The 22,682-nt window shown below is 46.8% G+C and overlaps 1 protein-coding gene across 1 annotated transcript in view; it reads right to left on the reverse strand.

The window, feature by feature from the left end:
- PNLDC1 (PARN like ribonuclease domain containing exonuclease 1) overlaps positions 1-22,682 on the reverse strand; it is a 338,277-nt gene that overhangs the window by 243,972 nt on the left and 71,623 nt on the right. Inside the window, exons 4-5 of the mRNA XM_086953672.1 lie at positions 16,919-16,992; positions 15,568-15,725 (exon numbers count right to left, since the gene is read on the reverse strand). Coding sequence (XP_086809798.1) covers positions 15,568-15,725; positions 16,919-16,992 — 232 coding nt within the window. The remainder of the gene's footprint in view (positions 1-15,567; positions 15,726-16,918; positions 16,993-22,682) is intronic.

Below are 22,682 nucleotides of genomic sequence, written 5' to 3' on the forward strand. Positions count from 1 at the left end.
TGCATTAGGTCGACCCGCGGCCCTGCTCTTAGCCGATATCGATAAAGCATTTGACTCCTTGAGCTGGGTGTATCTCTTTCAGTTGCTGAAGGCGATAAATTTTGGACCCTGCTTCTTGATATATATATACACCTGTTGTATATCGACTTGACGGCATTGGTTCGTATCGCCGAACATTGATCGCGCTCTTTCCCAATCCAGAGAGGTACCTGACAGGGCTGCCCTTAGTCCCCATTGCTGTTTGCCCTTGCGGTCGAGCCTCTGGAGGCATGGGTCAGAAGCGACCCAGTGCTTAGGGTGTTCGATTGGTCTCGGTCGCGGTCGGATCACATAGTGTTCTATGCAGATGACGTTCTCTTTTTGATGACAGATCCCTGGTACTCTGGGCCCGGTATACTGGGAATTCTCAAGGTGTTTGGGGGCACCACTGGCCTCCATGCCAATACTGCCAACTCCATTTTATTCCCAGTGTGTGGTCACCAAGGCCTCGATTCATGGGCCACACAGCTCTCCCGAGCCACAGATGGGTTCAAATATCTCAGGATATATGTTTCTCCATGCCCCAAGGTTTTCTGGGCGCACAATATTACCACACGGTTAACAGGCCTTAAGAATGAAACAGCGATATGGTTCTCTCTCCCCCTCACCCTCTACGGGCGTTCAGCCATCTTCAAGATGATTTCCCTGCCTCGGATCTTATACCGCCTTCAAAATTTCCCATACCCTCTCCCTCTCTCATGGTTTGCGCAAGTCAATGCCATACAAAACTAATTCCTCTGGAACGGCGGGGCAGTTGGTGTTGCACTCCGCACTTGTGCACAATCTACGTACTGTGGGGGGATAGCAGCAGCTGAAAAATACTCCTATGTAGCGTTTCACATCCTTGTAGTGAACGAATGGTGGTATAATTCCCCTATAGATCCGGCCTTTGCCATTGAGCACTCTGCAATGGAGCCGGTCCCTCTTCTTCAATTATTATGTAGTTCTGCACATTTAGAGAATTTACAGCCGGCAGGCAGGTTGGTCATACAGCTATGGAGGGCCAAGACCAGACAGATGGGTTGGAAGGGGAAACTCACACCACAAACTCCCCTATGGCAGGGTACACACCTTCCATCAACGACCGCCTTGGGCCGGTTCCGGGGGTAGGACCTGGTGGGGATCTCGACCCTTGGGTATGTGCTACGGGGCACCACACTAAAATCATTCCAACAACTACAGGTCGACTTCGATCTACATAAGGCACAATTCTACAAATTTCTTCAGCTCCGCCACGCACTCATCCCCCAGATCCCCACCCTGGAGACTCTCCCAGAGTTCCAACACTTGGAAGGCCGCCTACTAATGGGTGATCTTGGGCTCCACAAGATTAGACAACTAAATCAGGCATTGACAACACACACCCACTACCCTTGCTTGACAATACCAGACTTGCCTGGTAGGCTGACATTCCAGAATTGACTGACGTCGACTGGGCCGAGGCAATCGCCAGCCCGAGGGGTGCGGCAGTCTCCACACGCTATCGCCTCATCCAGTTCAAATATCTACATAGGGTATACTACACAAGGGTGTGGCTATGGCGGATGGGCGTCATCCAGTCCCCTACCTGTTTGAGATGTAGCAGGGAGGAAGGGTCATTCATACACATTGGAGTTGCGCGGCCTTGCAACTCTTTTGGAGTAGTGTTCGTCATGTCCTAATGAAGTGCTGGCATGGGTGCTTCCCCTTGGCCCACGGCTTTTCTTGTTACATTCCACCGATGATATTGGGGGGAACCGGTATAAACAGCATGTGGTGTTCTTGGCCCTTAAAATCTCCAAAAAGGATATTGCTCAGGGGTGGAACGCAACATCTCCCCCGACCATAGGCAAATGGGAGACTGAGTTAGATAAATGTATGGGGGCCGAGACTGCTGTCTTCGAGGCCAGGGGTTGCCCCATGAAACATCGTACGATCTGGACCCGGTGGGCGACATACCGAGGAATCAACCTGCCTCCCTTACCTGAGGTGGATCCATGAGTAGCAGCCCTTGATCCCTGGTATGTATCACGCTATGTTCTATTGTTATGGACTACTGCTGCCCTGCTATGATGTATACATTGAATCCGTTGTACCATGTGTCCAACTGGGGAGACTGAAAACTGTCTGAATAATGTTCATATTGTTTTACCTGCATGTTTGGCAGGTACTGTTTATTACCATAAATGTGGTTATCGATGCAAATAATATCCTTTCATCCATACAGGTCGTTGCAGGGCATGTGCCCCTCATAATGCAAAAGAACCCAATAAAATGTGTTATTAAAAAAAAAACCTTCACAAAGACAAACTGAACCTCCGAAAAATTATCACAGAAATGACATGGCAGATAGAGGATGCCGAAAATAGGGCAAGGGGTAATAATCTCCGATGTGTGGTGTTCACAGAGGGGGTGGAGGGAACCAGCGCACCAGCCTCTCTAGCAAACTGGCTCATGGACATAATCCAGCCTTAATATTTTTCAACTTGCTTCGCCTTAGATCGGGTGCGCCATGTGTTGGGAGCAAGGCCCCCTCCGGGAGCCCAGCCCAGGACAATCATTGCAAGATTCCTGAACTTTTTAGATCGAGACACGATCCTACATGAAATGTGCCACAGGGGAGAGGTCAGACATGAAAATGCCAAGATAATTATCTTTCCATATTATAGCCGGGAGGTCCAAAAACAGCGCCCAACGTTTGACTCTGTCAAAGCTAAACTACTTCCCTTCATATCCAATATATGGCCCTCTTCCCGGCAAAGCTGAAGGTCCCTTACCAGGGGAAAACTCACTTTATCCAGTCCTCCCAAGATGCCTGGGCATGGGTGGAAGAAAGACCAGTCCTTCTCTGCCCCGCACAAGAAGTCGCAGACGTTCAGCAAAGGCAACAGCTGGTACATAAAAAGCCTCGTCCCGCGCTGCAAGGTAGCATCAGAAATGAACGACAAACAAGCCGCACAAGAGGAGGAACACCCTACTGTCTGACAAAAGGAACCCAAGAATTAAAGCGCATAGTGGACACAGATGGAGATCGGACCAGCGACGGGAATAGAGCAGCGCAAAGGGTCAAGTCAATAGACATTCACACCAATTCCGATGACACCGAGATATCCTCTGTACCAGAAACTGCATATCCACTTGCAGCGGAGATCGCTGCCTTACAGAGAGATGAAGGAATTGGGTCTAATACATGTGTGGGCAAAACCGTCGGACCAGACATCCCCAGAGACTGGCACCTACACGAGCAATTGGGGCCCAGCAGGCACAAGCACACCCCCAAACCCAACAGACGAGTCACTCCATTCAGCGAGCAGACTTACAGGTTGAGTTAAGATATGTTAAATGTTGAGAACAGTTGATAATTAAGGGACTTTGAGGTGTGTGGACGACTGATCTCTCTATCCTTGTGGGCATCCAGCCGCTTCTCCAAGACGGGGGGCTTGCAGCCAAGAGTGGGATGAGGAGGGTTGGGGTTTCATGGGATGGCAAAAGGCTGTTGGTTCAGTTACATGGTTGAAGTTCTACAAATGTAAGTCGCAAAGGCCATCACGAGAGGAAATCCACACTGGGTGGAATGGGGTATAGAGAACCAACCCCACTCACAAAGCGGACGCAGACAGGTCCTTTGGTCATGGTTCCTTTAACCCAAGCCACAGAGTTCACAGTATTGACGTGGAATGTCAATGGACTCTGCGATAAAATAAAAAGAGGGTTAGTGACGCAATATATAAAAAGGATACACCCTGACCTAGTGATGCTCCAAGAAACACACCTGCAGGGCATGCAAATCAATTTCCTCGGTCGAGGGACTCACACCATACTGGCCCACGCTGGATTCACCAGAGGGTCACAGGGTATAGCCATACTAATTAAGAAAGCCCCACCTTTTAAAATGACACACATTTGGCGGGACCCCATGGGTCGCTACGACGGTGTCATGGGGCAGTGGAGTAGGAGAGAGGTGACCATGTTAAGTGTGTACGCACCACCCATACTCTAGGCTTCCACATTCAGCAAAATTACAGTGATACTTTTAGACACACCCTCCACTCTACACGTAACGGGCGGGGGGGTGGAACTTCAATGATGTCATGGACCTTGGTATGGATCGATCTAGGGGGATCGAAGGGGCCGTGGCCTCCACCCCGTTGTAGCGGTTTACTGACATACTCTGACTGGTTGACCTGTGGCGGCAAGAACATACCTAAACTACACAATTCTCCTATTACTCCGCGCCTCACAAAGTATACTCTAGACTAGACTACATCCTGGTACCAGGGAATGAGCTCTATGAGATAGGGCAGGCAGATTATCTGGCAAGAGGTCTCTCAGATCACTTGCCACTCATAGTACAAATAGGCACACGAGGTACAAGAGCCAAAACAGAATGGCAACTTAGAGCATGGGACCTGCAGGATTGGAAGATACTGAACAAGATTAGAGCCAACAGTAAAATATATTTTAGAGAGAGCCAGAACGCGGTCTCATACGGGGTAATGGTATGGGAGGCCTATAAGGCAGCATTACGCGATAAGGCACAAAGTTGCATTGCAGAACTTTTCGCTTTTTATTCCTTTAATTTAGGGTGCCCCATATTGTAACAAAAGGGTATAGGCCTTGTGTAAAAGAGAAAGCCCTGTGTAATGTTAAACTAATGTTAAGGTGCAGGTACTTTCTTCCCCTAACATGGCTGCCACTGACCCCTGCTACTGCAGCGCAGTCTTTGTGGGCGCATTCTAGTGGCCAGGAGCTGGCTGGAACCCTCATCTATACCAGCCTGCCCATAGCCAGAATGGTGGAACCTCCTAGAACCTCCTGGAACCTTCTGGAACAGGTGAGGTGACACCAACTGCCACTGCCAACTGTCAACTGGCACTATATAATGAAAGGAAGGGAAACTTTCCTGTCAGATTGAGGGAGCACAGACCTGGGGGAGAACCTACGCAGGAGCTCTAGGCAGTGGGGCCTAGACAGGGACCTATGACACTGGGAGTGACCGGGCTTAGGTTTTGCCTTCCAAGTGTTGAGGAATCCTGAACTTACCCCCTGATCTGGCCCGGCGGAAGGGGAACTCAGAGTCCACCTGAGGAGACCGGCTGAGGAGATTTGATACCAGCCATCAACTCCAACCCCCCCACTTCAAGGAACCCAGAGACTGCTATTTACAAGGGTGCAAGAAACAAAGCGCCGAGAAGAAACCAAATCACCACAGGACTATTGAGAAGACAACCAGGTATTGGCGCTGTGTCGCTTCCCGCGCTCCCTGACGCCACCTGGGACCCCTTTTGCTGGTTTGCCACGGTTGGGTGGCCTGTCCTGTTGGTCCTGCTGACCTGCTTCCAACTAAAATAAACTGTCTGCTGGCTAAGCGCTCTTATTCCCTGGCGCTAGCACCCTGAACTACCTGTCCTGAGGAAAGTGCCCCACTGAAGTGAATGCTAAGCGCTATCTCTGCGTAGCGCTAGCCTCCTGAACTGCTAGCCTGACTGAATGGCCTGAGGCTCAAGCACTGTAACTGCCTGCAGAAGCGCTAGAACGCTGAAGCGCTATATCTGCCTGAACTGCTGTCCTGCATCATTTGAACTGCCTAATTTACCTCAGCTTGCTGTACTGGACAAAGCGCTGTGCCCCAGGCGCTATCCCTCCCCTCACTGGAAACCTTTGCGGGGGCTCCCCGAGGAGCCAAAGAGGCAAGAACCCCCGGGGAGGTGGGCAGGAAGCCCCGAGCGTGCCCCTCCCCGCGAAACACTGTTCTTAGGCCCTGTTGGCCTGAATTGGCCCCTGCCAGTACTGTGAACTGGGAAGAGGCCTACCAGCCACATCTGGGCCTGAGAGTGATATAGTTCACCCCTGGCTAGGGGCCTGTTATTGTCTTTTTAAATGTAATGCCTTCTGATATGGCTATTCTTCCTTAGAGAAATGTTGATGCATTGCCTGCCAGTGTAAAATGAAATGCTCTACCCTGGTTTATTGATATGCAAAGGTCTGACGCAATGAGAAGTTAAATAGGAGGAAATGGAATGCCTGTTTAACAACTGAAATGGAAATGTTTATTCAAGTTGCAGACCTGGTTAGCGCTGACTTAGGAAATGTTCGTTACCGGTAAATGAGGTTAATGAAATGTTCATTTTCAGCCTGATGTAGGGCTTACTGGGGCCTATTGAAATACTTGATTCTGACTATTTAAATGTTTAATCTTACCTAGTGCAATGCCTTTAGGAATGCCCTCAGTTACCTAAGGAAATATCTAAAGTTGCCCTACTGCCAGAGAGCTGTAATTCAGCCTAATGCCAGGTTGAGGAAGTGCCCACAGTTGGGCCCCTGTCTGATTTACCATTACCTGTTTACTATTCTTTAATGAACTGGTTGCCTCACATATGGAGATGGTTATTTTTAACCTAGAGAAGGGTTGGCTTGCCTGATAAGATGTTAGCTTTGCATAATGAGCTGTTGCCCAAACTTTGATGGAATGTTTGATATGCATAGCCAAGTCATATGCTTAGCGAAATGCACCTTTTCACAGGTTGCCTGAGTTTCCTTGAAACGTTTATTCCTGCAGAGGGAAATGCTTATTCCTACTCAATGGCATGTTTCAGGAAAGCCTATAGTTCTATAAGGAATTGCTTGCCCTAGCCTTACGCATGGTTCCCCCTGGCCAGATGAAAATGTTTGGTCTTGCCTGAAGAATGATTTGCCCTGTTATCCAAGGCCTAATGAAATGTTCTTCCTGGTCAAGGGAAATGTGAACTCTTGCTTCCTTAGATGCTCCCCTTCACGGGATGCCGGGTTATTGAATACCTAATGAAATGTTTTCTCCCATGTAGTACCACATTTACTGGAAGCCTTCAGTTATTTTTTTACATGTTCGCTGCTGTGAAATGCTCACCTTTGCATGGTGAGAAGTGGGTAATATGCCTACAGAACTAATATGATGCAATGTCATTTGGTTGCTTTTGTGATGTATTCCTTACAGGTGCTGATAAGAAGCAAGGCCAAGGTCAGGCCTGTGGTTATTTATTACTTAATATTTTATATTTATTCCTCTAAGTATTTATTGCCAAGTATTGAAATACATGTATTTGAAAGGAAAACTAATAAGTAATTGATACTGTAATTTTTGATTTCCCTGACTCTGCTCCATTTAAAAGTTATCTAATTTTTATACAATCTAACTGGAGTGGTGTCACTCACTGCGTGCCGATTTTACTGTCTCAGTGGTTGCGTGTGCTGTATGGTCGCTTTACACATAAGCTTTCGGATGCCTACCCGCTCCTGCCATGCTACCCTCGGGAAGCTGGTGACCCCAGTTCCAACACATGGGAAAAGAAAAATAGGGTTAAAACCCTACAAGATTTAGAGCGGCCAATACTACACCTTGAAAGTCATGTGACCCAGGACAGAGACCCCATGCTTGTCAGACAACTAAATACACTACGACAGGAATACAGAGACATATCAATGGAAAATGCAAAAAAACAGAGGTTGGCAACTCTTCACCACCTCTATGAGGACAAGGCTGGAAAATTGCTGGCCTGGATCAGTAAAAAGGAACAACAAAAAGGTGAATACAAGAGATTACAGAGAGCCAGGGCACAACATACACTACAGACGCCCAGATTTCCAGGGCATTCATGTATTACTACTCTGATTTTAATAAGGCCTGCTCCATTAGCACACCTGTGGAAATTGAGTTCTACCTGGCCGGGATTCAGACTCCAACACTAGGCATGGAAAAGTTGCACAACCTAGATACCGAAATAACCCTGAATGAAATACAAGAGGCAGTGGCGAAACAGACTGGGGAAGGAACCTGGCCCCAATGGAGTACCATCAGAGTTTTACAAGAGCTGCATAGGCCTTCTAGGGCCCCATCTACTGAGCTTGCTCAATGACGCACACAAAGAGGGTAGCTCATCTCCAGACATCAGGTCAGCCACAATCGTGGTAATACACAAAGAGGGTAAACCACACAACAGTGCCACTGCCCCATTTGCCTGTTAAATACGGAAGTGGAAATAGTAGTCACAATCCTAGCCATCCGCCTCCTCAAATACATTCCACTTCTTGCGCACGATGATCAATTGGGCTTTATACCTCAGCATGCTACGAGACCATCTCCGTAGGGCCCACAACCGGGCAATGGAAGCTTAAGGCCGAGATACACTACACATATTCCTGTTGGATGCAGAAAAAGCGTTTTACTCTGTACATTGGTCGTTCTTGGAGTGCACACTGGCCAAGTTTGGAATAGGCCCCAAGTTCTGTAGCTGGATAGCATTACTCTGCAAAAGGGTGACTGCCACAGTATGGGTAAATGGTAGGACGTCATCATCCTTCCCCTTTGGATGGGAAACGAGACCAGGGTATCCGCTATCACCACTCCCCTTCACACTCACTCTTGAATCACTGGCCTGTAATATCTCACAACATCCAGAAATTCATGGTTTCCAGGTAGCACCAAACACTGAAGAGACAGAAAACATCTCCCTTTATGTGGACGACGTCCTTTTATATATCACTAAGCCTGACACCACTATTTCAGTCCTGTTTGATACTATAGCGGAATACGGGGGACACTCCGGCTACAAGATAATCTGGAACAAGTCCACAATCTATAGTCCAGGTAAAAGTCTAGATAATCTGTTTTTGCCTGTCTGAGTGTGGCACAACACCGTTTTCAGTATTTAGGAATTTTCATAACCCCACACAAAGAGAGATGCGGCATCCATAACCTAGGAAAGGTCTTGCAAATCTTCAGACAAGACACTGAGCGATGGAGAGAGCTCCCCCTTTTTCTGCTCAGGAGGGCAGCTATTTTTAAAATGATCACCGTTCAACAATGGCTCTACACATTTCAGAACACGTATCACCCCCTACCACAATTAGTCCTCACGGGACTTCCCAGAATAGCTCTGAAAACGCTACAGTGAAACCCATACAATGGCGGAATCGCATTGCCAGACATAGAGGGTTACTGCTGGGCAGCCCATCTTATCCCCATAAATGAGTGGATGCACATGGCGTGAGATCATTCCACTTACCGACTGGAGAGAGAGAATGAATGTCATCACATACACTACCTATATGAAGGGAAGGGTATCTCTAAATTACTACCGGCGACAAAGGTCATAGAGTTATGTGACAGAGCGATCGGAGACCAGATGCACACAGGTTACGGCGAGAGACGTACCTTGATGAAAGTGTGACTACAGGGGTCTCTTCCTCTCTCTCCTCCCATGGGGCGTGTAGGTTCCCCCAATAGGACTTCATGGAGTGTACATTAGGTAGAGCTTTGACATAGGTCAGCCTACGCAGTGGTGTCATCCTACCAACATGTGTGGTAAGATAAGGAGCCCTTTTTCTTTATTCTTTGTCCTGATGAATGCCACGGACACCCTTGGGCAAGATAGGCAGAAACATTTCGCCAACACTTACCTCTACGGTGATGGGGCAATAAGCTCCCCACGCTCGCTGGTCTTGTATTTTAATATCATATAATCCCCTCCTCAGAATACATTTCATTCTGGTGATTATACTGATTTTTAAACTCACTCACTTTATGGGCCCTCACTTAGTGTAGAAGTGCCTTCCCGTCTCCAGGTGTAAGCCCGCTCTCTCCATCAAACCAAGTTTTTGGAGAGCGAGGACTGCCGATGATGAAGCATGACACCTGGTGGTGTGTGAGGACAGTCCTTAACTTTTTGTGAGATGCCACCACATGCTTCACCCAGCAGTTTCTAGGTTTCAGCCACAATACTTGGAGCAGCTTCTGTGGGTTTACACAGAGAGCCACAAAAGCCATTGGATGGGCGAACCGGGTAACACAGGCTACGCCGCTCTGGGAGTGAGGAAGACTTAGAAATTTGAAGAAATAAAAGGGATTTGAGGCATGGGACCTCCTAGGCATCTCCGTAATTGGAGACATGATGGAAAAAGGGACATTTAAAACATTGCCTAAAATTAGCCAGGAATATGGACTGGACAGATACCAATTCATTAAATATCCACAGCTGCCCCATGCATGGCAAATAGGATACCCAAGCACAGACATACCTGAATATGCTCCACTCGAGGGGAGGCTATTACAAGAAGAACTCATAGAGAAAGCAGTCTCACTCGCGTATAAAACCATAAATAATAATGAACCTGAAAACTTAGACAGGCTTAGAAAGAGATGGGAGAAAGATCTAGGGCCCCTGGAGGACATAGACTGGGACGCAGCATTAATGCACCTCGAGAGATGGCCATTAAAGCCAGGCTACGCCTCGTACAGTACAAGATTTTACATAGAGTGTACTACGACAGGGTCAAGCTACACAACATGGCAGGGCGGAGATTCCAGACTGTCTTACGTGTAAAGACACCGCAGGTAATTTTTACCACACAATATGGCTATGCCCCGCCATTCAAGTTTATTGGACGGCAATACTTGGAACACTAGGGGAGGTACTAGAGGTGACATTGTTGCTTGACCCTGGTTTTGTGCTTCTGGGTATCCTGATTGAGGCAGAGGTGCCTAGAGTGCAATTACTTTTCGCCGCACTGGGCTTGGCAGTGGCGAAACGAGACGTTGCTAGGCACTGAGGGGTGAATTAAATCCCCACCTTGCTGGAACAGTTAAAGGGAATGGATATGCACTTGGCCATGGAACGTACCACTTATATAAGCAGGGGGTGCCCAAAACAATTTGATACAGTGTGGTAACCATGGCGCCGATATCACGGGCTAGACATCTGGGTTAATACACGTGACCACACAGTATTGACACCCATAGTAGATAGAGATCGAACGTTGAAACTCACAACTACAGAGAATGCTGTATGTTGTATTCATTGGTGGAATCTAATGGCAAAGATTATCCCCACTAAATAGAATGCCCATGAATGAACTCCAGTAGGGCAACCCAGGGGAGGTGAAAGTTTGGAAGTGAAGACTATGTTGTATGCGACTGAAGTTATGAAATTATTATTTGTATGCAATTTTTCACATACAAAATAAAATAAAAATACTTCCAAAGTAAATGTTAGAATCACACCCCAACAACGATTCTGGTGTTGGAGGTATGAACCCATGTACTGTAAAGGCCCCTGTACTTACGGTTACAGCCTTTCATGATCTGCAAGAAAGCTAGGGCTGCTGACAACCACAGACCCTGTTCTGCCCTCCTGCTGCTGCTGAGCTTGAATAGGGGAAGGTAGAACAATAGGTTTCCTGTCACAGTGAGGTATGACCGCCCAGACAAGATTTAATGTATTTGGCTGTGTCGTGTAGTTCATAAAAATACATAGGATCTGCAGGTTTGTTGGTTAACACAAACTATGGGATTAGTGTCTAGTCTGATTACAGACACCCCACAGGATATGTCAGCCTATAGGCCAGCTCGTTCACGGTGCCACTATAAGCCCCCTAACCTTACCAAGGAGCGAATAGTTTCTGGCAACCATTGAACATGACACCACTTGACCCTTCAGGGATCGTGGAAACAGTACAGTACTTTTCGCTCAGTCAATCGTGCTCACTTAGTGTCAGATATGCACAGAATAAATGTTGGGGACGTTTTCAATAAGCATTTATTTAATCAGGGTCATTCTAGAATAAAACATATTTGCTGAGAATCAATAGACAGAAGCAAATGTAAAAGATTACAAGCATCAACAGAGTAAATAAAAGGTAGAGTTCTAAAATGGTGCTAAAAAAGTGAATATATGCAGGCATATAAACATGACCGTAATCAAGCATTCTCCTACGATGCAGACCCTACCTAAGTGAACCTAGCATGTATGTGGGTGTAAAACCAAGAATCCCCTAGGATAGAACTAACCCCTAAACCTGATGGGAGAGAATGAAGGACTCGTCTTGGTCACGAGTTGGATGGGATGTCAGACCGCTGCATGTCGTAGCTTCAGCATGCAGGGACCTCAGTGTCTTGTGTCAGCATGGAAGCATCTCCTCTAGCTACCTAGTGAAGGTAGCCTCAGTGTTCCTACCACAATCAATATGTTGGGAGTACAATTTTGTAAATAAGCCTAAATCAGTAATTGTAATTGTGAAAAGTAGCTCTGTCATCCTAGTATGAAGATAGCGATGACTTTTGTACAGAGTATGTTAATCCTGTTATCCAAGTCATGTTTAGAGGATTTTACAAAGAATCTTCATTCATAACAAATTAGGATAGTTTCAAGGAAACCAATCGACATTTATTTAGCACATAACTGGGTAAAATGTCAGTGCTAGAACCGTTATGCAGAGAAAGGCAATACACTTGCTGCTTAGGTTGGGGAACCTAACAGCTGGGGTGTGGACACTTTGCAGCGCCACCAGACTCCATTAAAGGGCACATTTGGTGCCCTCCTTACATACTCCACTTTAAGTCAGTTCAGGAACCATTGGTTCCCGCTCTGGCATGAAACAGGACAAAGGACAGGGAGTAGGTTAGGTAATGTAATATTGACTTGTATATCGCTCAGCTGCCCCAACAAAGGGGCATCCCGGCGCTTCTGGCAGCACACAAACAACTGACTACGATGAAGCTCAGCAAGGCAGTGTCCAATAAGCTTAGTTTAGAGGAAAGAGATGGGTCTTGATTGCTTTCCTAAAGGCCAATAGATCTTCAAGTTATCGTATGTATGGAGGTAATGAGTTCCACAACTTTGCTGCCAAACAGCGGAAGGAGCGTCCTCCCGCTCGGCAGCGTTTGACCCGAGGTACACTGACCAAGTAGAAATATATGGGGTCAAAAGGTTACAGAGTAATTTGGGAGTTGAGAGTTTTAGAATTTTAAAAGAAAGACAATGTTTTGAACTGAATTTGCTGGGCCATCGGGAGCCAGTGTAGCCTCCGGATGGTATCAGTGATGTAACAGAACCGTGGAAGGCCAAACAAGGCTCTCGCAGCCGCATTTTGAATGCGCTGCATCCGCATGATCTGGGCTTGATTGGTACCCAGAAGCAAAGAGCTAGCGTAGTCCAGTCTTGACAGAACAGTGGATTGGACTATTAGCCGTCTAGTCAGTGCATCAAAGAACTTCAAGATAGGTTGAAGACCTCGAAGGATGCCAAAACATGTGGCTGCTACTTTTTTGTGTGGACACAGAAGCTAAGAGAGGAGTCCAGCCACACCCCTAGGTTTTTAACTTCACTCCTAGGCTCAGGGGCTTTACCCAAAGCCTCAGGCCACCAGTGACTGCCCCATAAGTCAGTCATCTTGCCGACCAGCAATACTTCAGTCTTATTTGCAAACAATTAGATGTCATCCAGTCAGCCATGGCTGTGAGGCCGCTTTTAAATCTGGAGACGTTCGGAGTTGATCCCTCCGTTAGTGCAACCACTAGCTGCGTGTCGTCCGCATATGAGACTATAGTGAGGTCCCATTGCCTGGCGACCACAGCCAGTGGCAGAACGTAGAGGTGGAACAACGTGAGACTCAATGCTGAGCCCTGGGGGACGCCCTGGTCGATGATGTGCGCCTTTGATGAAAAAGGAGGAGTAGAGACGCGAAAGGTCCTTTCTGTCAAGAAGGATCTTAACCAAGTAAGAGCAGGTTCCTGATCACTACCTCCTCAAGCCGATTAAGCAGGATCTTGTGCGAGACCATGTCAAAGGCGGCACTGAGATCCAACAGGATAAGTGCTGCTGTTTGCCCATGGTCAAGAATGGTCCTCAGTTGTTCCGTCATGGCCAGGAGAGCGGTCTCAGCGCTGTGGCCTGCGCGGAAGTCATGTTGCATTGCGTCTAGAATGTCATTGGAACGCAGATAGTATCTTCCCCTCTGTCCAGCACCTCCTCTCCTGAGCTCCCTGCCAAGGGTAGGCATTGTGATTCCGTGCCTCCTGGTCACCTCCGAGTGGCATTGACACTGTCCTCTGGTTGTAGGTTCACCTCTTCAAGAATACACCCCTAGATTGCACCGGACATCTTCAGAGACTTCTCCAGAAGCCTTTCTTCTCAAGTCTTTACTTGTCTTCTACGGTAGGTTCCGACGCCTATGCACCTGCCTTCCCTGGTGCAGGTGAACTGGTTCCCTGGGCATCCACAAATGGGGTGGCTCTCCAAACTTCCGTCCTCCAAAGGGTTTCTTCGGGGTCCTCTGGGGTCCTTTTTCTTTAGGCAACAACAAGATAGACCTGAAGGCTGCTCTCCGCAGCTACCGCTAAGGTTATTAAAGACCACTAAAATCACCATAATGGTTGCCTGGATTAGTGCAAGGTGATTTACTAAGTGTGCACCATATACTAAGCCAGCCTCCTAGAACAATCTTGGGTCACCCCTCAAGGTACAGGAGCTCCAGGACGTCCCACACATCAAGAGACAAGCGTAGGCTTTCACAAACACACTGGATAGAAGGCTCTTGGGATCAAAACAAAAAAACACAATACCAAACACGGCAGGGGAACACAACTGTACACTATAAAGGGAACATTACGGTTCCAAAATATATCATAACTATTATGTGAAATCCGCTTATCCCTCATTTGGACCCAATCATGAGGAAAAATTACAAAATTCTACAGGAGTTGTAGAGCCAAATGGAATTCTGACACATCAGTTCCTCTGTTATACTTTAAGGTGACCTGTAGGCCTAGCCATATTACAGGAACTTTGCACCGGTCTTAGTAAAATAAAATGCATACTTATTGGCAACTAGTTAAATGGGCAATGTATCACTGGTGCAATCATGGCACAAACTTATTTCAACGTATGTCAGCTGGGTTTCCAAATATACGTTTGTCACAGAAGTTACATAATCATAATTTTTTCAGAGTTTTATATAGCGCCAACTAGACCCAAGATATTGGGTATCAGAGCGCTTTAGATAGCACCAGTTTCGGTACAGAAGGACACATTAATTTTTGTTAGGCACGGGGACATTAAGTGATTTGCCCAGAATCACAGGATATTGAACGTCGTAGCCGAGACTCGAACCCGGTTTCCCAGGATCGAGGTTGACCACTCTAGCCGTAAGACTACCTCCTCTCCCCTGTACCTGTAAATAGCTTTGTAGTATGCCCTAATGTGAGCAAGGTAGGCACAGGGAGAACATTTTTTCATGACTGGTGAGCTTGCAGGTCCACCGCACACTCTGAAGAACTCAGGTAACCCTAAAGGCTGTGAACATTGTAGTTGCAGAAAATCTCCTGATGGTATTTGAAAACCAAGGACTAGTAAATGTACATCATTCTCCAGCTCAAATGACAGCACTCTCTCACTCTCAAGATGGCGACCAAATTGGATGTTAGACTCTGAAGGCTCTGACCGGGCTAGGAAGCGGCTTTCCATCAGGAACTAAAACAGACTATGCTTCCTCACATGTACATTTTTTGGGAATCTGCAGTTAAGAATTCTTAAAGTTTTTATAGACTCAGGGGAATTAGCCAATTTGCAATGAGAAAGTTGCACTCTTAATGCAATCTTTAGTTCTGAGAGACAACTTTGTTTATTTTTTTTAAGTGTACACATCTCTCAGACGTTTCTTGGTCACAGATGAAAGGACAGAAGATTGCAGCAGGCACTAGAGACATTAAAATAAAGCAATTGGTCTCACATTGCTTACCTTGTTAAAATCAAACCCAAACTTAGAGAGGAAAGAAACGCTGGATGCTTGTACACTGAACTCAGAATCTATCCGTGCAAAGGTAGTTGGGAAAAGGTAGAAGTTGAACGAGTGTGATATGAAGCGGTTAGAGTCTTGCTTGCAGAACACAGACAACCCTGGTGAAGTACAAAGATAAAAAAAAGATGTTTAGGAAATCATTATCCATGCCTCATCCTCCCGCTGCCAACCAACAGAGAGAAGGGCTTGCAAGTACAGCCCAAGCGTCATATGGGCAATACATTTAGGCGCCTCTGCTAAACTCTTAACCACCCCTCCCCCCTTCCCACCCTATCCCACAAGCGCAACAAAGGGCCTACCACACAAACTGGAATGGGGGCTCATCTCTGTACAACTCATTTGAACTAAACTGCCCATTAGGAGGACAATGGGTGAAATGTAAAGCCTAAATGATTCATCTGTTCCATTTATAGCTATTAGTTTAGGGAGGAGCCAACGATCCAAGGCCCACCCTTTGTATGCCTATCATAATGAAGCCAAAGAGAGGGTGCCACAATCTGAATGGTCAACAACAATACTTTCCTATGTTAGCTTTAGGACTGAATTCTTCAAATAAAGATGAATGGTCCAGTTCGCAAAAGATTCAAACACAATGAGGTAACTAAACAGGCAGGTTTCATAAACAGTAATTTTCATTACTCCAAGTACAAGTCTTCCTTGCCCAAGTCCTACCAAACTGAGGTATTTAATTTCCTGGTAAAATAGAATATGTGGGACTACGTACCTCCCACATATATGTACATTCTAAGGATAGTGCAAGTCTCCGAGGAGTTTTGTGACTGAATGCTACCAAAGCTAGAGTTCATTTATAAGGTCCTGGATCTACCAGGAGAGCACTAAGAGCCTTTTAACTTATGTCAGAAGGCATTTTATTCTCTATAATAAACATCCCACAAACAGCTTAAATCCTTGCATGCTGCCTCCTCTGAAAGAGTACTATAATGTTATACACGAAGAATAAAATAGGAATTTCTTCAGCAAAATAAAACAAACCAAAATGAAGTAAGTAGCTTGATGTAAAACCTATTCGAATCATCAGGGTTACGTAAATCAAAGATCTTTTCTTTCCTGTTATGAACTATAGGGATCAAAGAACAGGTCAAAGCATGAAATACATATCTCATTTTTGCAGATTTTCCGAAAAATTGATCATAAAAACAAAAAGTGATTCAACGGAGTTTAAACATCAACACATTTAAAATGTTAAAAAGGACAGAAAATGGAAATCTTCAATACAGCAGATAAATTGTTGCACTTATTATAATTAGTAAAATATAAATAGTTTGCATACCAATTTGGCAAACAGAGAACTTCTTAACGCTGAGGCGAGCCTTACTGTACCAGTCTGAGGCGGAGTCAAAGAGGCTGGAGAAGGAAAGCATATATTAAATCAAAGCGGAATAAATCTCCCTATGCACATTAGGTACCACAGGATGTCCGAATAGATCGACTGAATTTATATATCAATATATATCCTAATGCTTGCTAGAGAAAGAAAGCTTCAATGGCACATTATTGCTAGATGAAAGGATTCAAAAACACCTTAAGACGACGATGAGAGGGTCCCAAAATCACCCTCAGTCTAACTCTGCTCTGCTTGCTTTTGGAAACAATCTCTATGCTCACTTATTCCAGGTATATTTGTACTATTCTTGAATATTGAGTGAACTGATAAGGAGAACCAGCTATCCGAGGTCAGTGACTCTAGCCTACTTGGACCAAGACTGGACACGTGCTTTAGATGCCACCTGTTGGTTGCGAATTAAAAGCAGGAACCCAGTAATCCTCCAGTTTTCAGCATTCTAAAATCATTCCATAATGTCACACATGGAGAAACTATAAACAATTAAGTTACGTGAGGTGTGCAGCACAATGTATTAACTGAAGCACACAGAGATGTTTTTACTCTGAGAAGACAGGGTAGCTGATAGAACTGGCTTTTTCAGCGGGTTTATCCCCACACTTTTTGCAATTTTGGCTTCCTGTTTTGAACCCTATTTTGGATGGTTTTATGACTCTGGACACTTTACCACTGCTAATCAGTGCTAAAGTGCATATGATCTCCCTGTAAATTGTTATGATGGATTGGTTATTCGATGATCGACATATTTCATTTACTAGTAAGTCTCTAGTACAGTGCCCTGTGTATGCACGGGCCTGTAAATCAATTGCTGCTAGTGGGCCTGCAGCACTCATTGTGCCATCCATATGATCAGCCTGTTTATTTAACTCAGACATGCCACTGCAGTGTCTGTGCGCAGTTTGGTAGTGCCATGTCGATCTGGAAAGCGCACCCACTTGCCAGGCCCTAAACTTCCCTTTTTAAAATGTGAGTCACACCAAGATACGCCTGTGGGCAGGGTGCAGTGTATGTGAAAGGTAGGACATGCCCTGATGTGTGTGGCATATCCTGATAATGAAATAATGCCAATTTTGTTTTTCACTATTGAAAGGCTATGGGAAACATCCTTTACAACAAAACTTTTACAACGCAGTGCTATTACAACGCAGGTTTTACAACGAAAGCCATTACAACGCATTGCGCTGGGGGGCGCTCTAGGACAGGGAAAAGATTTAATTTACTATCCAACACCTTCCCTAGTGTCAACGGGGACTGGAGTCGGAATAGTAAATAAAACTATTCACTATCCAGCACCCCAAAGCGCTATGCGTTGTAAAGGTTTGCGTTGTAAAACTGGTGTTGTAACAGCATGCGTGGTAAAAGCATGCATTGTAACGTCATACATCCAAAGGCTATATGTCCCATAGGATACAATGGGAGTTCATTTATAACATCTAATCAATAAAATTACACTTTGGGACAAAATGGGAAAGTACGTTTTAATGTGCCTGAACTCAGAATATTAGGATGCATCTTTTTGTGAGGATGCTTTTTTCATTCTGTGTTTGAAAATACCACTTTAAGTGCCTCTGCTGGTTTGTGTATGGACTGTTTGTCTTTGGAGTGATAGGGGCTGAGGATCTGCATTCTATCAGACAGCCACCGGGTGGCTAGAGGGTGCAGTGTAGTGCCTTTCCAGAATGAGTCCGGGCTGGGCTGAATTGACCTGGGCTGCATTCAGAGGGGGAGGAGTTGCCCCCAGCACCTGAAAAGGCCTGGACTGCATTTAGAGTGGTGGGAGGAGATTTCCCTTGCACCTGAATAGGCCCGTCTTCCTTACACAATGCGGTCTCCACCTCCTGCTGGGCAGTTACACCAGAGAGGAGAGAACTGGTTTTAGCTTGGTAAAGAGCTTCTCTGCCGCCAGAGAACAAAGGAATTTGTGCTATACAAAATGGGGCCCAAACCCCTGAAATTTAGACTACGACCGAACTAAGGAACCTGCCAGGAAGAAGACCCGGGAAAGCTGGAGGAAGAGTACTGCCCCTGTGCTGTTGGGGTTGGCCTGCAGTGGTTGCTCTGTCTTGGCCAGGAAAAGGACTGGACTGCGTTTTCATCCTTCCGCTGTTAGAGGTTTTTCCAAGGGCTTGAAGGAAGAGCTTGCCTCCTGTTGTGAAGTCTCAGGGACTCAAAGACTTCACTACCAGCTCCCCTGAACTTCCTTGCTGGGATTTCTGTCCTGCTAGGAGGTGCCTGCTGCTGTTTTGGACCTCTGGAGGCTGTTTACCGCTGAGAGCTGGAAAAGTAGCGCAACGTCAAGAATCATGATGCATCCGCACCTGTTTCATACGCATCGCCGAAGAAACAGTCGCAGCGCCTGCCGCGGCTTGAGAAATCGCTGCACACCGAGATCACCCCACCGATCCAGACGCAGGCCCTGCTATTCCGCTGCAAGAACCAATGCATCATGGGACCGCAGCTGGAGAGAGCCATGCAGTGTTGACACTGCCACATCGAGAACCGACGCATCACTGATCCTCACGCATCGCATATGAGCACCACGCCAGCAAGAACATTGGGCTCACAGAAAGAAACCGACGTCTCACCTCCCTGCACAGTAAGAAACTGACACATCACCTCCTCTTAAATAATAATAATAATAATAATAGTAGATGAATTTCTAAAGCGCCTGGTTATACTGACTAGTATGTCTCCGCGCTGCAGCTAGGCTCCCATCTTGTTCTGTAACATATCATGATCCTGCAGGTTTAGAGAAACTATATGTGGAAGAGCAAGGTTTTTAGTTTTTTCTGGAAGATCCTTTCCAAAGGCTCTGATGTAAGCGCCTGAGGGAGGCCATTTCAGTGTTAAGCGGCCAGACAACTGAAAGATCTTCCTCCCATTCTTACTCTTTTAAATACTGGTATTTTCACCTGCCCTGTCCCCAGCGATCTCAAAGCCCGGGTAGGGGGTGTAAGGAACCAATAGGCGATGTAGGTAGCTAGGTCCCTTTCCCTGCAGGATACAGTGGCTGATACACAGCGATTTAAAGACAATTCTTTCCCTCACCAGGGGCAAGTGTAGTGCAGCGAGGGCATTCCTGGACGGAGCTCTCCGGGGCATCATCAAAACAAGGCAGGTCGCTGAATTTGAATGCATTGCAGTCTTTGTATACACTTCTCCGATCATTAAAAAACCTTCTCTCGACCCATCTAAGCCGGAAAGCTATCGTCCCATCTCGCTGCTACCCTGGCCAGCCAAGTTGACAGAGGCCCATGTCAATCTGGCCCTGTCTGAACATCTAGCCCGGTCCAATGCCCTCGATCCCACACAGAACGGCTTCCGTGCTGGCCACAGCACGGAGACTGCCCTTCTTGTGATGGTGGAACATCTCCGTGCGAGGTTGGATGCTGGTCAGACGGCGGCGCTGATTTTGTTAGATCTCAGCGCCGCCTTCGATACTGTATCGCACAGCATCCTCCTTCAGCGGCTCGAGGAGATCGGTATCGGTGGTCAGGCGCTGCAATGGTTCCGCTCCTTCCTAGCCAACCGTTCCTTCTGTGCTGCCATCCCTCCCTTCAAGTCCAGGTTCCAGCCTCTGGCCATGGGGGTTCCGCAGGGGTCCTCACTGAGTCCCACGTTGTTCAACCTTTACGTGAGACCGCTGGCTGATGTCGCTAGGCAGTGGGGCCTAACTTTGGTCTCATATGCCGACGACACACAGCTGGCGGTTACTCTCAGTGGGGATGCGGAACAGGATGCCCCCAGGTTTCAGTCTGGACTGAAGGCGGTGGCCAGCTGGTTGACAGGTAACTGTCTCCAGCTTAATGCCACAAAAACAGAGGTTATGGTTGTCGGGAAGGGAGTGGAGCTCTGGGGCGATCAGTGGTGGCCTTCGGAGCTGGGCCCCACTCCGACCCCGGTGTCGGAGGAGAAGAACCTGGGGGTCTGGTTAGACGCTGGTCTCACATTCATAGGGCACACCAAAAAAATTGCAGCCTGTTGCTTTGGACTCTTAAGAGGTTTAAGGCCAGTGCTTAAGTTTTTCGATGCCCCTACCAGACAGCTTGTGGTCCAGGCAACCATCATCTCCCGTCTGGACTACGCTAGCTCTCTGCTGCTGGGGCTAACCAGGCTGAGTTAACCCGTTTGCAGCGGGTGCAAAACGCCGCGGCGAGAGCCATTGTTGGCTTACCTAGGTTTTGCCCGGTGTCGCATGTCCTTCGCTCCCTGCACTGGCTTCCGGTCAGGAAGCGTATTCTTTTCAAGGTCTTGTGTCTGACCTTTAAAATTCTAAGCGGCATAGGCCCTGAGATCTTGGCCAACTCCATTTCCTTCTATGTCCCTACCCGCAACCTTCGATCTCAAGGTCAGGCCCTTGCCGTGGTCCCCAGATTTAGGCTCAGCAGGATGGGGGTCGTTCCTTTAGGGTGAAAGCTGCGTTAATCTGGAACACCCTCCCAGTCGAAATTCGGCTGCTTGAGGACCTGTTGTCTTTCTGTAGAGACTTAAAGACCTTTTTGTTTTAGCTTTCCTGTTTTAGCCTGTTTTAGCCTTTTTCTGTGGTATTATCTCCTTGTTGTGTTATGTTGCTCCGTGTCTCTGCGCCGGGATGCTCCTTCGCTGGAGTCGCTGTGCGCATAATAAATTGTTATAACATAACATACCATAACATAACTTCCCGCTTGCACCAAGATATAGAGCGTTTCCATACTCCAGGTAAGATGTTACCAACGCGTAGACCAGGGCTTTTCTGGCGGAATACGGGGAGCGCATCAAGCGTCTTCCGAAGGCCTTCATTATTCCGAAGCATTTTCCGGCCACAATCCTGGTGTGGTAGTCAAAGGAGAGCTTTGAATCCAGCCACATCTCTAAGTTCTTAACCTGATCATTGGGGGAAGGGGTGCGGCTCAAAGTCTGTGGCCACCACGTCAAGGACCATATGGAAGGCGCCTTGCCTCCTATTAGAACCTCCGTCTTACTGCCATTATATTTTAGGCAATTACTTCTCATCCAGACAGCAAGTTCCTGTAAGCAGGTGGAAAAGTTGATGGCTGCCTCTTTGTGAGATTGAGAAAATGACACCACTAGTTGCGTGTCATTCACACATGATACAACACTGATGTTGTATTTCGCAATCAGATCTGCTAGAGGGGCCAAATAAAGATTTAAAAAGGGTGGGACTGAGTATGGAACCCTGGGGAACCCCTTGAGGCAGCCTAATATTTTTTAGAGTAGAACGGACTCTGAGATACTTGGAAGCTTCGATCCTGCAAGAAGGATCTCATCCATTCCAAGGCTAGTTCGTCCAGCCCTCCTTTTTTTTTTTTTTTAACTTTTTATTTTTGTTGTTGCTATCACATATTAAACAATGGCAATCAGTCGTTCCGTAGAGCAGCTTCAACATTCCGCTGACTACGTTAAATAGAGCAACTTTTTGTATTTTACCCCCCCCAACATAAAACTCGCTACTTTAAGGGTTACAATGCATGATCACAAGTTGTATTCTAATGCAACATCGGTGTGTATCTAGGCGTACAACAGCCCCGAAAGACCGTTTCTGGTGATTACAGACTCCCCATCGTTTATGTTCCCCAGGTCCCTGATCAAACTGTGCATCTGGGCCACCCCCCGCCCACCGCCCATTACTCCAGGTCCTCGTCCTCCCCTGAGCTGTCCCCATCCTCCTCCTCGGACAAAGGCTCACAAATGT

Source organism: Lissotriton vulgaris, chromosome 1_2 (genome assembly GCF_964263255.1).
Source record: "Lissotriton vulgaris chromosome 1_2, aLisVul1.2, whole genome shotgun sequence".
NCBI lineage: Eukaryota > Metazoa > Chordata > Amphibia > Caudata > Salamandridae > Lissotriton > Lissotriton vulgaris.